This window comes from Scyliorhinus canicula, chromosome 20 (assembly GCF_902713615.1).
Source record: "Scyliorhinus canicula chromosome 20, sScyCan1.1, whole genome shotgun sequence".
Lineage (NCBI taxonomy): Eukaryota > Metazoa > Chordata > Chondrichthyes > Carcharhiniformes > Scyliorhinidae > Scyliorhinus > Scyliorhinus canicula.
Window position 1 is genome coordinate 15,489,587 of NC_052165.1, and position 13,631 is coordinate 15,503,217.

At 41.7% G+C, this 13,631-nt stretch overlaps 1 protein-coding gene across 1 annotated transcript in view; it reads right to left on the reverse strand.

The window, feature by feature from the left end:
- Positions 1-382: 382 nt before the first annotated feature.
- LOC119954893 (ras-related protein Rap-1b) overlaps positions 383-13,631 on the reverse strand; it is a 60,275-nt gene continuing 47,026 nt past the window's right edge. The window contains exons 6-8 of the mRNA XM_038780520.1: positions 5,908-6,051; positions 4,969-5,082; positions 383-1,736 (exon numbers count right to left, since the gene is read on the reverse strand). Of these exons, the coding sequence (XP_038636448.1) occupies positions 4,996-5,082; positions 5,908-6,051 (231 nt within the window). The 3' untranslated portion in view covers positions 383-1,736; positions 4,969-4,995. The remainder of the gene's footprint in view (positions 1,737-4,968; positions 5,083-5,907; positions 6,052-13,631) is intronic.

Genomic DNA, 13,631 nt, shown 5'->3' on the forward strand with positions numbered 1-13,631 from the left:
CAGGGACAGAACTTGCCCTGCAAAAGGAATACTGCGGGGTAATTACCATCTTTTTAAATCACGGCTTAATCAGACTGGGGAATTTGTTGAAAGATACAGAATCAAAGACATACTTTTGATTGAAGGTTTTACTTGCGGAAAATATTTCCAGAAATCAAGGATCAACAGTAAAGTTACCCCAGCCCATATTTTAAAAAAAAGCAATTCCTTTTGTGTGGCGTTCTAGTATAGGCACAAACTAAGAGCCGCAAATAAACTTTGAACCTTTATATCAATACAACGTGCAAAATATGCAGACTGCTCTAAATAAATAATGCTTTTGAATTATTTTATCTGCTCTTTAAAAGTGTAACAAATCATCAACACAACACACAACCAGACAGGGCAGTCAATGTACACAATGTATTACATTTACAAAAGTTAACGAATACTTTATTTACTTGCAGTTAAAACATGACAAAACATTCAAGTGGCAGATAATCATAATGCAAGCCCTTGCAAGGCAATCCAAAAACTTATTGAACTGATGCAAGGTTATACAAAAAAATTGCACCACTCTATGGAAATTAAGGCTTTTTAAGTTTACATTTGGCCACCTTAAAGCACTTGCAGCATTAAGTTGGTCATTTCAAATACTGTGGCTCAATTCCATACACAATCTTCTATCCAAAAGTTAATGCATACAAAGCGTGAAGGCATTGTTAAATAAATGAGCAGAACCTAGGCCATGTGACCAATTACACGCAAATAAAAATTATTTCTCACATTCACCATCAATACCCACGGTACTCTTCCACCAGGAAACATTTCAACAAAACATTACACGTGAAACATAACCACTAACAGGCAATGTCTAATTTAATGTATATTTGGTACTGATAATTACAAATATGCACAAGCAAGCAGAATTAGTGAGAATCCACAGCTGCAGGAGCATATCAAGAGTGATCTCCAAGAAAACTTGGAAAGTCTTAAAATAAGTATCTTAAAATATATAATTCCTGTTGTAGACCCGCACTGTACAATCCTTTATAAACATTATCCATGTAAACAAAAAGGAAACATACAATGAAAGACTTGACATTTTTCTGAAAATGTTAACAGCTATTTAAAGGCAACATTGTAGACCAAAGACAAAGTATGGTTGAAACAAAAACATACACTTTCTATACATAGAAATCACCGTTTCCACAGGTTTTACTAAAATAAAAACTCAATTATTTTAACAGCTGTTGCAATTATCAGAGCGCAGTTATACACTAAAACAATGATTTTGCATCGCCATTTTAAAAGCTACAAATATCGAAGCAGATTTAGCTGTGCGAAATCGTCTAATCTACAGAGATCTTTGGACTTCCATCTTTATTAAGTTAAAATAGTGGTGCTTTCAGGAAATTACATAACACAATTGCCAAAAAAAGGGAATTACCAATAGTTATTTACCAGTCGAATGCAACATTGGCGAAAGGAGTACTTGCTCCAATGTGATCAGCAGTAACACTGGATGTAGGTCCTAGTTTGAACAGTTGCCTACTATTAGAATGTTTAGAAGTAAAAAATAGCTTTCTGTTCCTGAAATGCTGAAAACATCATAGTAACTTTATGTGCAAAATGACTTGGGAGCTTTCACCCACTTTTTGAAGGGTACCACCACAGGAAAGTCCATTTTTCAGATGTCAATAGGTTTAGTAAAGTGGAATGCTGGCACTGTCAAAATGGAAAATAGTTCATCATATCTGAAAATTTGGGGGGGAAAAAAACAAACTTCAGTTAAATTCATGCTATAATCACCTTTAGTCGAGACTGCTCAAAATTTCTTCTTCACAATTTAAAAATCTTCATAAAAAAGGACGCAAGGCCCAAAAGCCCATCCCTTCGAATCCCATCAACCTCCTCAAAATTTACTTAATTTTTTTTTAACTTCAATCTTTCTTTTCTCCAGAAGGCAATCGAGTTGAACCCATTTATGTTGTGCATTCCTGTGATTATTTACATAATTTTAAAAAAACCTTTGTGCAAAACAAAATCCACCTTAAATAATGTGTTTGTAGGATTTATAACAGTATAAAGCAATGTGAAATCTGTGTCTCAGATACTTTTAGGTATAGGTGATTCAGAGTTGCAAAAAACTTAAATGAAGTTTAAGATTTTGGCAAATTAACTCAACAAAGAGATTACAAAGGTACTTGCTGTATTTAATCCTTAGTTTGTGTTTATTTCTATCAGATTTGGCATGGTAGTATCGTGAATATTACAGTTAGTCTTATTACCCTGAATCTTGGGCACATAGAAACATGCACAGAAAACAGAAGCAGGAGGAGACCATTCGACCCTCCAAGCCTGTTCAGCCATTCATTATGACGATGGCTGATTGTCAAGTTCAATACTCTGATCCCGCCTCCGCCCCCCTCCCATATCCCATGATCCCTTTAGCCCCAAGAGCTATATCTATTTCCTTCTTGAAATTACACAATGTTTTCCCCTCAACTACTTTCTGTGGTAGTGAATTCCACAGATTCACCACTCTCTGGGTGAAGAAAGTTTTCGTCACCTCAGTCCTAAAAGGTTTAACCCTTATCCTCAAAATATGACCCCTTTTTCTGGACTCCCCCACCATCAAGAACAGCCTTTCTGAATCTACCCAGTGTGTGGTGATGTGCACATATGCATCTCTGTATATAATAGACCAATGTATATAACTGTATATAATAGTACCAATGTATATAACTGTATATAATAGTACCAATGTATAAAGCTAATCATCAATACATGTGGAACCAGACACACGTGGAGCCAGATATATATCTTCATCAGGTGACTGACGAGACGCAGAGGGTCGGTAGCAGGATGGACATAGGACAGTTGCATCTCACCGTAGCTCGCAGTAACTTAGATACAATTGTCTGTGCATAGGCTTGTTACTTACCGGTCAACATATTTAAGAATAAACACTTGTTATAACTAAGCACACATCTTCTATGCATGTCTTCATGATCAGGGGAGCCATAGAACACAACACTGTTTAAGGTGTTGCAATTGTATAAGGTGTTAGTGCGGCCACACCTGGAGTATTGTGTTCAGTTTTGGTCTCCTTACTTGAGAAAGGACGTACTGGCGCTGGAGGGTGTGCAGAGGAGATTCACTAGGTTAATCCCAGAGCTGAAGGGGTTGGATTATGAGGAGAGGTTGAGTAGACTGGGACTGTACTCGTTGGAATTTAGACGGATGAGGGGGGATCTTATAGAAACATTTAAAATTATGAAGGGAATAGATAGGATAGATGCGGGCAGGTTGTTTCCACTGGCGGGTGACAGCAGAACTAGGGGGCATAGCCTCAAAATAAGGGGAAGTAGATTTAGGACTGAGTTTAGGAGGAACTTCTTCACCCAAAGGGTTGTGAATCTATGGAATTTCTTGCCCAGTGAAGCAGTTGAGGCTCCTTCATTACATGTTTTTAAGGTAAAGATAGATAGTTTTTTGAAGAATAAAGGGATTAAGGGTTATGGTGTTCGGGCCGGAAAGTGGAGCTGAGTCCACAAAAGATCAGCCATGATCTAATTGAATGGCGGAGCAGGCTCGAGGGGCCAGATGGCCTACTCCTGCTCCTAGTTCCTATGTTCTTAATCCTGTTAGTTTTTTTGAGATCCCCTCACACTCTTCTAAACTCCAATCTCCTTATACGACAGTCTCACCATCCCAGGAATCAGCATGGTAAACCTTCGCTGCACTCTCTCTATATCAAAAATATCCTTCCTCAGTTAAGAACACAAAAACTGCACACAATACTCTCACTATGAGGCCAACATAACATTTACCTTCTTTACTGCCTGCTGCACCTGCGCGCTGAGTAACTGTTACACAAGGATACCAAGGTCTCGCTGAATATCCACCTCTCTCAAGTTACACACATTCAAATAATAATCTGCCTTCCTATTTTTGCTACCAAAGTGGATAACCTCATATTTTCACAATAACTTCATGGCAGTGTTAATGTAAGCCTACGTGTGACAATTATAAAGATTACTATTATTTATCCATGTTATACTGCATCTGCCATGCATATGCCCACTCACTCAACCTGTCCAAATCCGCTGAAGCATCTCTGCATCCTCTTCACAGTTCACCCACCCAACTTTGTATCATCTGCAAATTTGCAGATGCTACATTTAGTTCCCTCGTCCAAATCATTAACATACAATGTGAACAGTCTCAGCACAGACCCCGAGACACTGCCCGCCAATCGGAAAAAGACCTGTTTATTCCAACTTTTTGCTTCCTGTCTGCTAACCAGCATTCTATCCATATCAAGACACTACCCGCAATCCCATTCGCTTTAACTGTACAAGTGGTAGAAGTGGAAGCACAAGAGAATTCAACCAAGGCCACTTTCTTCAGTATAATCTAGTGATGGTTGGTCTTCTCCTTGTAACAGCCTGAAAAATCGCTATCCAAGGACAAAAGTATGGCCACTGGTCTCTGTCATCTAAGAAATTGTACCTCAATACAAATCAAGGCCTTAAGAACAGACTAAAAGTGGTGGAAGAGGGAGAACTGGGAAAATTGAAGTGCTGCGAACAGATCTGTAACTTCACAATTTTTCCAACATTTAATGTTTAGGACTGCACAGGATTTATTTTATGCTTGCATGCAAGTTCAAAAAGTCTTTTGAATTGATACCAGTGAAAATTCCCAGCTTTCTTATTCAGTTTAAGCTGTGGCAATGATAAAATATTTTTTTCCATCATCAGGTTTGGTTAAAATTAAATGAACAGCCTTCAGCTAGATTGAATTATTTGTCACAGAAAAAAAAACAGGTCCGCAATTTCCAAAAGAGAATGTTCACGTTTATTAAACAAGAACAACTTTTCAAATATATGTAGCTAATACCATAGTGCAAAGTACTCGCTCTCTTTTCTCTCCCCCTTCCCCAAAACTAACAGGTCGAAAGGTCACATGCAATCAGTTTACCTGGCTTGAAGTTAGAATTGATCTGTATTAAAGCAGCTGGCATTTTGAGGTTTTCGGAGGCCTTCCATAAACTGGAGATTTCCTGTTGATTTGTCGGACCAGATCATAGAAAATCTGTAATTTACAATAATTTTAATAACTCAATGAGATCTATAATTTTCACGCTGTCTCTGAGAGCAGAAGTGTTTTTTTAAGTATACACGTTATAGAAAACAATCCAAACCGTAGCAAAATTTCAGACCACAAACATGTCAATTTCCAGACCATGTTTGGTATATTAATATAGTCACGCTGTTGAATTGGCTACATACCATCTATTGACGTATACTACCCGATGGATAATACTAGTGCCATTCAAGCTCAGATCCTTTTTTTCCCCACCCAGCAGCTGAAGTTACAGGTATTGTTTGATATTTGTTTTTGAATAAAGTCTTTCTCACAAGCTTTATACTCATTTTGAGGAAACAAAGTCAAACGCTTTCATAGTGCAGTATGGTGGCACTGTGGTTAGCACTCCTACCTCAACACCAGGGACTCCGGTTCAATTCCGGCCTTGGGTGACTGCGTGTGTGGAATTTGCACTTTATTCGGGTGCTCCGATTTTCTCCCACAGCCCACAAATGTGCAGATTAGGTGGATTGTCCCTTGGTGCCCAGGTATGTGAAGATTAGGTGGAGTTACGGGGATAGGGTGGGGTGCCCATTCAGACCAACCAACCATCTAACCCTAACCAACCAGAAATTAATTTCACATACTTTCCAAATGTTCTTCACCCTACAGCAGCAAAATCGAATGCTTTGATGCAAGTTTCAATCATTGTCAATTTGTCTGCTTTCTAATCAAATTAAAAGACTGGATAATTTTCCCATTATAAAAGAAATAAATCATTTAGTGCAACAAATGGTATTAGTGATCAGTGTTTACGTGCATTAGTCTTACCTCATTAACGTTAATTTTTGACTTTGCAGAGGATTCTAGAAAGGCACAGTTACACCACTGTCTTGCTAGATTCTGTCCTTGTTCTTTTCCAACCACTCGTTCTTCCTCCAAGTCACACTTATTACCAACCAAAATCATTGGCACCTGCAAAGGGGAAGATAAATTTCTGTTAGAAGCCGTTACATTTGGTCTGAATTGGTGGGAGGGAGGGAAGAGCAGAAGAGAAAAGATTTTGACATTATATTGGAATTATTTTTCAAGATCTAGTCATAATTTTTGATCATCTTCACTAGTTACTGAAAAAGAGTTAAAACCTTCAGTTTAGTTGAAAGGTAGACAGGCTGCTGGCTGTGAAGAGATATCCAAGGGCACAACAGTTAGTTCTCAGGAAGGGCCACCACAGGTGTTCACTGTCAAAGACTGAAATAACAATGTGGGATCTTTTACCATTTGCTCTGGTGTCAAAGTATCTGGAGATAACGGACGGGAGGTGAGAATTTGTCTATTGGAGCAGCTATTAAACAGCAGAGGTACCCGACAGGGGCGGTTGATTGATGTGCACATGCCAGATAACATATAACTGATATAAATAATTGTAAGACAATATATACGTGCCTATAGTTGTGATTGGACATAGATAACCAATAATAAATGTAAACCGTTGATTGGTATATTTTAATTTGTCGTAACCGAACCCAAATGTACAACTGTCTGTGTAATGCTTCAATCAGGGATCTCGGGTGTGTGCCACTGGTTGGAACACAGGAGTCCTTGCTGTAGCTCAAATGTCCCAGACACCACTATCACCATTCCTAAGTATGTCCTGCCTCACTGGCGTGAGGTGGCGTGGCGGCATACAGTCGGGAGGAAGTTGCCCTGGGAGCCCTCAACATTGACTCTGGACCCCATGAAGTCTCATGGCTTCAGGTTAAACATGGGCAAGGAAACCTCCTGCTGATTACCACGTACTGGCTACCATCAGCTGATGAATCAATACTCCGCCATGTTGAACACCATTTGGAGGAAGCTCTGAGAGTGGCAAGAGCACAGTATATGCTCTGGGTGGGGGACTTCATTGTCCATCAGCAAGAGTGGCTCACTAATACCACCACAGACCGAGCTGGCTGGGTCTTAAGAGGACATAGCTGCTAGACTGGGACTGCAGCAGGTGGTGTGGGAACCAAAAGGGAAAAACACACTTGACCTCATCCTCACCAATCTGCCTCTGCAGATGCATTTGTCCATGACTGTATCGGTAGAAGTGACCACCGCACAGTCCTTGTGGAGACAAAGTCCCATCTTCACATTGAGGAAACTCTCCATCATGTTGTGTGGCACTTCCACCGTGCTAAATGGGATAGACATCAAACAGATCTAGCAACTCAAGACTGGACATCCATGAGGCGCTGTGGGCCATCGGCAGCAGCAGAATTGTATTCAGCCACAATATGAAGCTCAATTGTCCGGCATATCCCCCATTACCACAAAGCCAGGGGATCAGCCTTGGTTCAATGAAGAGTGTAGGAGAGCATGCCAGAAGCTACATTAGGCATACTGAAAAATGAGGTGTCAGCCTGGTGAAGATACAACACAGGACTACTTGTGTGCCAAACGGCATAAGCAGCAAGTAATAGGCAAAAGCTTTTAGTTTAAAAAAAAATAAATTTAGAGTACCAAATTCTTTTTTTCCAATTAAAGGGCAATTTGGCGTGGCTAATTCACCTACCCTGCACATCTTTGGGTTGTGGGGGTGAGGCCCAAGCAGACACTGGGAGAATGTGAAAACACCAAATGGACAGTGACCTGGGGCCCGGATTGAACCCAGTTTCACGGCGCCATGAGGCAGCAGTGCTAACCACTGCACCACCATGCCGCCCCAGGGCTGAATGACCTACGTCTGCTCAAACACCTATTTCTTACATAGCACATTCCCCAAATATTCACCTCCAGCAACTGAATCAATTTCAAAGTCAAGCATTAAGGTTTAGATCGTGTTTTTCATTAGTCACGGATGCTAACGGATAAACCTGAATGCACACAGGCCTCATTAAACCTTTCAGAAACTCATAGCACTTCACTTATAATGAAATATTTAGAAGTGCAGTGACTGTGATGCAAACAACTGGCAGTCACCTTGCACACCAATACCCCACAAACAATAAAGAAATGAATAATCAGTTCAAGATATCAGAAATCCTATTTTTTTTAAAAATAGGTCTTCAACATACAATAAAATTAAGAGTACAGGCAAATAAGGGTCAGTATTTTACATTTACACCCAGTCCAAAAGTGCATAGAATAATACAAGATGTCGAGTGTGCATCCCGACATCATCATACCCTTGCACGATATACTAGTTAGCAGGCATGAGGGAGTCAGAAGCACATCTGCCAACAATCAAGAAACCAATTTAAATTAATAACGGCAATTGATTGATATTTTACGTTGCCCGTCTGTCTTTATGGTTGGCAGGCAGGCCGGTTGGCAAGGCAGCCTTTAAGTTGAAGCTGCAACCTCAACCCAAGACAGGACAAAAGGCAGGACTCAAAATTAACAAATGTATCGGGGGTCTGTGCATGTTTGTGCTATATAGACACTCATGGCATAGTTTTTCCACCGATACATATATATTTTTTATAAACAGGTCAGCAGCTCCCTCAGACAGCTCCACAGCAGGAGCAGAACGGAAATACCATCCCACATGCTCCCTTTCCTGGTATCTGCCACCCTCCCATCCTCCCCAGCTGCACTCAGCCTTTCAGTGCGTTTCATGCTGGATGGCTGTTAATTGGCCAGTCAGCATAATATTGTGTTACAACATTATCTCGAGCAGGAACGGATACCCGCACCGATTACGGGTGTGCCCCAAACGAAAGTGTTTAATTTTGGCTCCTAGATAAAGTTTGAGCCATGGTGAATTAGAATATAGCTCAAATTCTTACTTCAAATTCAGTCAAGTGTGCTATCCACACATTAAGTTATTGAATTTGGATCTAGTAAGTTAAACTTGAGACTACAAAATGACCTATTCTATTTATACTGAAAGGCAGACAGTTTTCATTGAAGCAATTCAGACACTTACGTAGAAATTACAATTTGGAGTTTGCTCTTTTAGAGGTAGAATCAAACACTGCCAAATCCATTATATCCTGTATAAAATTAGTTACATACAATAAATATTATGCACCTTCGAGTGTTATGATTACAATATTGTAGTGTTTGGTCCTTTGTACTTCACGAAGAAAATTAACAAACTCTTCGACTTGTTAAAACCAGAATCTTTTATGGAGTCTGTTGTGGTAAGATAGCAATCTGAACAGAACACGTTATCATGGAGTCTGCTAACTACTCCTCTGGAATTTGCACCTAGCACTGACCATTCACATACATATATATCACCCTCTCAATCTTCTTCTGAAGATGGCCGGATGTGTCTCCCTTCATATCTGAGACAGAGGTCACATAACCTTGGTCTAGAGACAGCATGGTGTGCCTGTACTGCCACCTGCTTGTTGGAGGTCACACACCACCCAACTATGATATAGCCCCCTAATCTGCGATAACCATCGGTTTGCCACTGGGAGGATGGATGGGTGATTCTAAACTTGGCGGAGAGCGAGGATTGAGAGGATGGGGGACCTGTTCTTGGAAGGAAGATTCCCGAGTATGAGGGCGCTGGAAAGGTTTGCATTGGCTGGGGGAAATTAATTCCGATATTTACAAGTATGGGACTTTCTGCAGACGCAGGTACCACCCTTCCCACTCCTGCCGCTAAGGGGGATTCAGGATAGGGTAGTATCTAGAGGATGGATAGGAGAGGGGAGCGTCTCGGACATATATAAAGAGCTTATGGGTTCGGAGGAGCTGAAGCGAAAGTGGGAGGAGGAGCGGGGGGGGGGGGGGGAAGAGATAGAGGGGGGCCTCTGGGCGAACACGTTAGGAAGGGTCAATGCTTCCGCAACATGTGCCAGGCTCAGCCTGATTCAATTTAAGGTTGATCACCGGGCTCACATGACAGTGGCCCGGATGAGCAGGTTCTTTGGGGTGGAGGATAGATGTGCGAAGTGTGCGGGGGGCCAGCGAACCATGTCCATATGTTCTGGGCATGTCCAAAATTGAGGGGATTTTGGCAGGGGTTTGCTGATGCCATGTCCACAGTATTAAATATGAGGATGGCAATGAGTCCAGAGGTGGCGGTTTTTGGGGTATCGCAGGACCCAGGAATCCAGGAGGAGAGAGAGGCGGATGTTCTGGCCTTTGCTTCCCTGGTAGCCCGGAGATGTATATTGCTGGCATGGAGGGACTCAAAGCCACCAAAATAGAAGACCTGGCTTTCAGACATGGCAGGCTTCCTCTGCCTGGAGAAAATTAAGTTTGCCATGAGAGGATCTCTGCTGGGGTTCGCCTGGAGGTGGCAACCATTTGTCGACTTCCATGCGGAGAACTAATCGTCAGCAGAAGGGGGCGGGGGGGGGGGGGGGGGTTTAAGGTTAGCGTAGGTTAAGGGGGTAAGTAAAGGCAAGACCTGTGGGCGAGGGTGGTGGAATTTGTACTATGTTTATATTTTCCTTGTTATGTATATTGTTGATTTTGTTGCTATTAAAATGCCAAAGAATTTGCCAAAAATACCTCAATAAAAAGTTTATTTAAAAAAACTATGATGTAGCCCATAGTTAGTCATATCACAAGTACCATTTTACAATTACTTAACCACACAAGTAAAGCCAGTGATATCAACTTTCAAGTAGACATTCCTGCAAGATAAAGATTACAGAAGGACATTTTACAATGCTACGGTATATTCCCCACCCTCACACCATTATTTTTTAGTGGTACTTTTATCATAACAAGAATATAAGCAATAGGAGAAACTGATCACAGGAGCTTGCTTTGCCATTTAGTATGATCATGGCTGAACTTCTACACGAGTTCCTCTTTCCTTTTCTATTCCTATAACCTTAAGAAGGTTGGGCAAAATTTCAGTCTCGTTCTTGAATCTACTTATTGACTGAGCTTCCACGGCCCTCCAGGGTGCCTCCTCCATTCCCTGACCACCCCCCAGACACCCAATTTCTCTATTTCTTACCCAAGCTTGCAGTCCCCCTTTCAACTTCATTCTTCCTCTCTTCAGCAGGACTCCTACAGTGATATTCTACAATTTCTACAAACACAATTATATTTCATATTTTCAGTTTGGATGCTGTCAAACGTTTAAAAATAGGATGAGTGGCTGTTATAGAAATGATAAGTAAATTATTAAGACCATAAGACATAGGAGTGGAAGTAAGGCCATTCGGCCCATCGAGTCCACTCTGCCATTCAATCATGGCTGATGGGCATTTCAACTCCACCTACCAGCATTCTCCCCGTAGCCCTTAATTCCTCGCGACATCAAGAATTTATCTATCTCTGCCTTGAAGCCATTTAGCGTCCCGACCTCCACTGCACTCCGCGGCAATGAATTCCACAGGCCCACCACTCTCTGGCTGAAGAAATGTCTCCGCATTTCTGTTCTGAATTTACCCCCTCTAATTCTAAGGCTGTGCCCACGGGTCCTCGTCTCTTCGCCTAACGGAAACAGTTTCTTTGCGTCCACCCTTTCTAAGCCATGTATTATCTTGTAAGTTTCTATTAGATCTCCCCTTAACCTTCTAAACTCCAATGAATACAATCCCAGGATCCTCAGCCGTTCATCATATGTTAGACCCGCCATTCCAGGGATCATCCGTGTGAATCTCCGCTGGACACGCTCCAGTGCCAGTATGTCCTTCCTGAGATGTGGGGCCCAAAACTGGACACAGTACTCCAAATGGGGCCTAACCAGAGCCTTATAAAGGCTCAGTAGCACATCGCTGCTTTTATATTCCAACCCTCTTGAGATAAATGACAACATTGCATTCGCTTTCTTAATCACGGATTCCACCTGCATGTTTACCTTTAGGGAATCCTCGACTAGCACTCCCAGATCCCTTTGTACTTTGGCTTTATGAATTTTCTCACCGTTTAGAAAGTAGTCTATGCTTGGATTCTTTTTTCCAAAGTGCAAGACCTCACATTTTCTCACGTTGAATTGCATCAGCCATTTCCTGCACCACTCTCCCAAACTGTCTAGATCCTTCTGCAGCCTCCCCACTTCCTCAGCACTACCTGCCTGACCACCTAACTGCGTATCATCGGCAAACTTCGCTAGAATGCCCCCAGTCCCTTCATCCAGATCATTAATAAATATGGTGAACAGCTGCGGCCCCAACACTGAACCCTGTGGGACACCGCTGGTCACCGGCTGCCATTCCGAAAAAGAACCTTTTATCCCAACTCTCTGCCTTCTGTCAGACAGCCAATCCTCAACCCATGCCAGTAGCTCACCTCGAACACCATGGGCCCTCACCTTACTCAGCAGCCTCCTGTGTGGCACCTTATCAAAGGCCTTTTGGAAATCCAGATAGACCACATCCACTGGGTTTCCCTGGTCTAACCTACTTGTCACCTCCTCAAAGAATTCTAACAGGTTCGTCAGGCACGACCTCCCCTTACTAAATCCATGTTGACTTGTTCTAATCCGACCCTGCTCTTCCAAGAATTTAGAAATCTCATCCTTAACGATCGATTCTAGAATTTTACCAACAACCGAGGTTAGGCTAATTGGCCTATAATTTTCCATCTTTTGTCTTGATCCTTTCTTGAACAAGGGGGTTACAACAGCGATCTTCCAATCGTCCGGGACTTTCCCTGACTCCAGTGATTTTTGAAAGATCTCAACCAACGCTTCCGCTATTTCTTCAGCCACCTCCCTCAGAACTCTAGGATGTAGCCCATCGGGGCCAGGAGATTTGTCAATTTTAAGACCTTTTAGCTTTATTAGCACCATCTCTTTTGTAATGGCAACCATACTCAACTCAGCCCCCTGACCCTTTATAATTTTTGGGATATTACTCATGTCTTCCACTGTGAAGACAGACGCAAAGTACTTATTAAGTTCTCCAGCCATTTCCTCGTCTCCCATCACTAGCCTTCCAGAATCAGTTTGAATTGGTCCAATGTCTACTTTGGCCTGTCGTTTGTTTCTTATGTATTGAAAGAAACTTTTACTATCATTTCTTATATTACTGGCTAGCCTGCCTTCATATTTGATCCTCTCCTTCCTTATTTGTCTCTTTGTTAACCTCTGTTTGTTTTTGTAGCCTTCCCAATCTTCTGATTTCCCAGTGCTTTTGGCCACTTTATAGGATCTCTCTTTTTCTTTGATACATTTCCTGACCTCCTTTGTCAGCCATGGCTGTCTAATCCCTCCCCGGATAATCTTTCTTTTCTTGGGGATGAACCTCTGTACAGTGTCCTCAATTATGCATACAAACTCCTGCCATTTTTGCTCTGCTGTCTTCCCCACTAGGGTCTGCTTCCAGTCGATTTTCGCCAGTTCCTCTCTCATGCCCTCGTAATTACCTTTATTTAACTGTAACACCATTATATCCGATTTTGCCTTCTCTCTTTCAAACTGCAGACTGAACTCAACCATATTATGATCGCTGCTTCCTAAGTGTTCCCTTACTTGAAGATCTTTTATAAAGTCTGGTTCATTACATAGCACTAGGTCCAGAATAGCCTGCTCCCTTAATTATTACTTAAGTGTGACCAAGTTATGCGGGAAGAGAGAAATGTGGCTTTAAATCCATGAGTAACATACATAGCTATAGACAGATATGTTGTGATAGTTCAACTGTTGA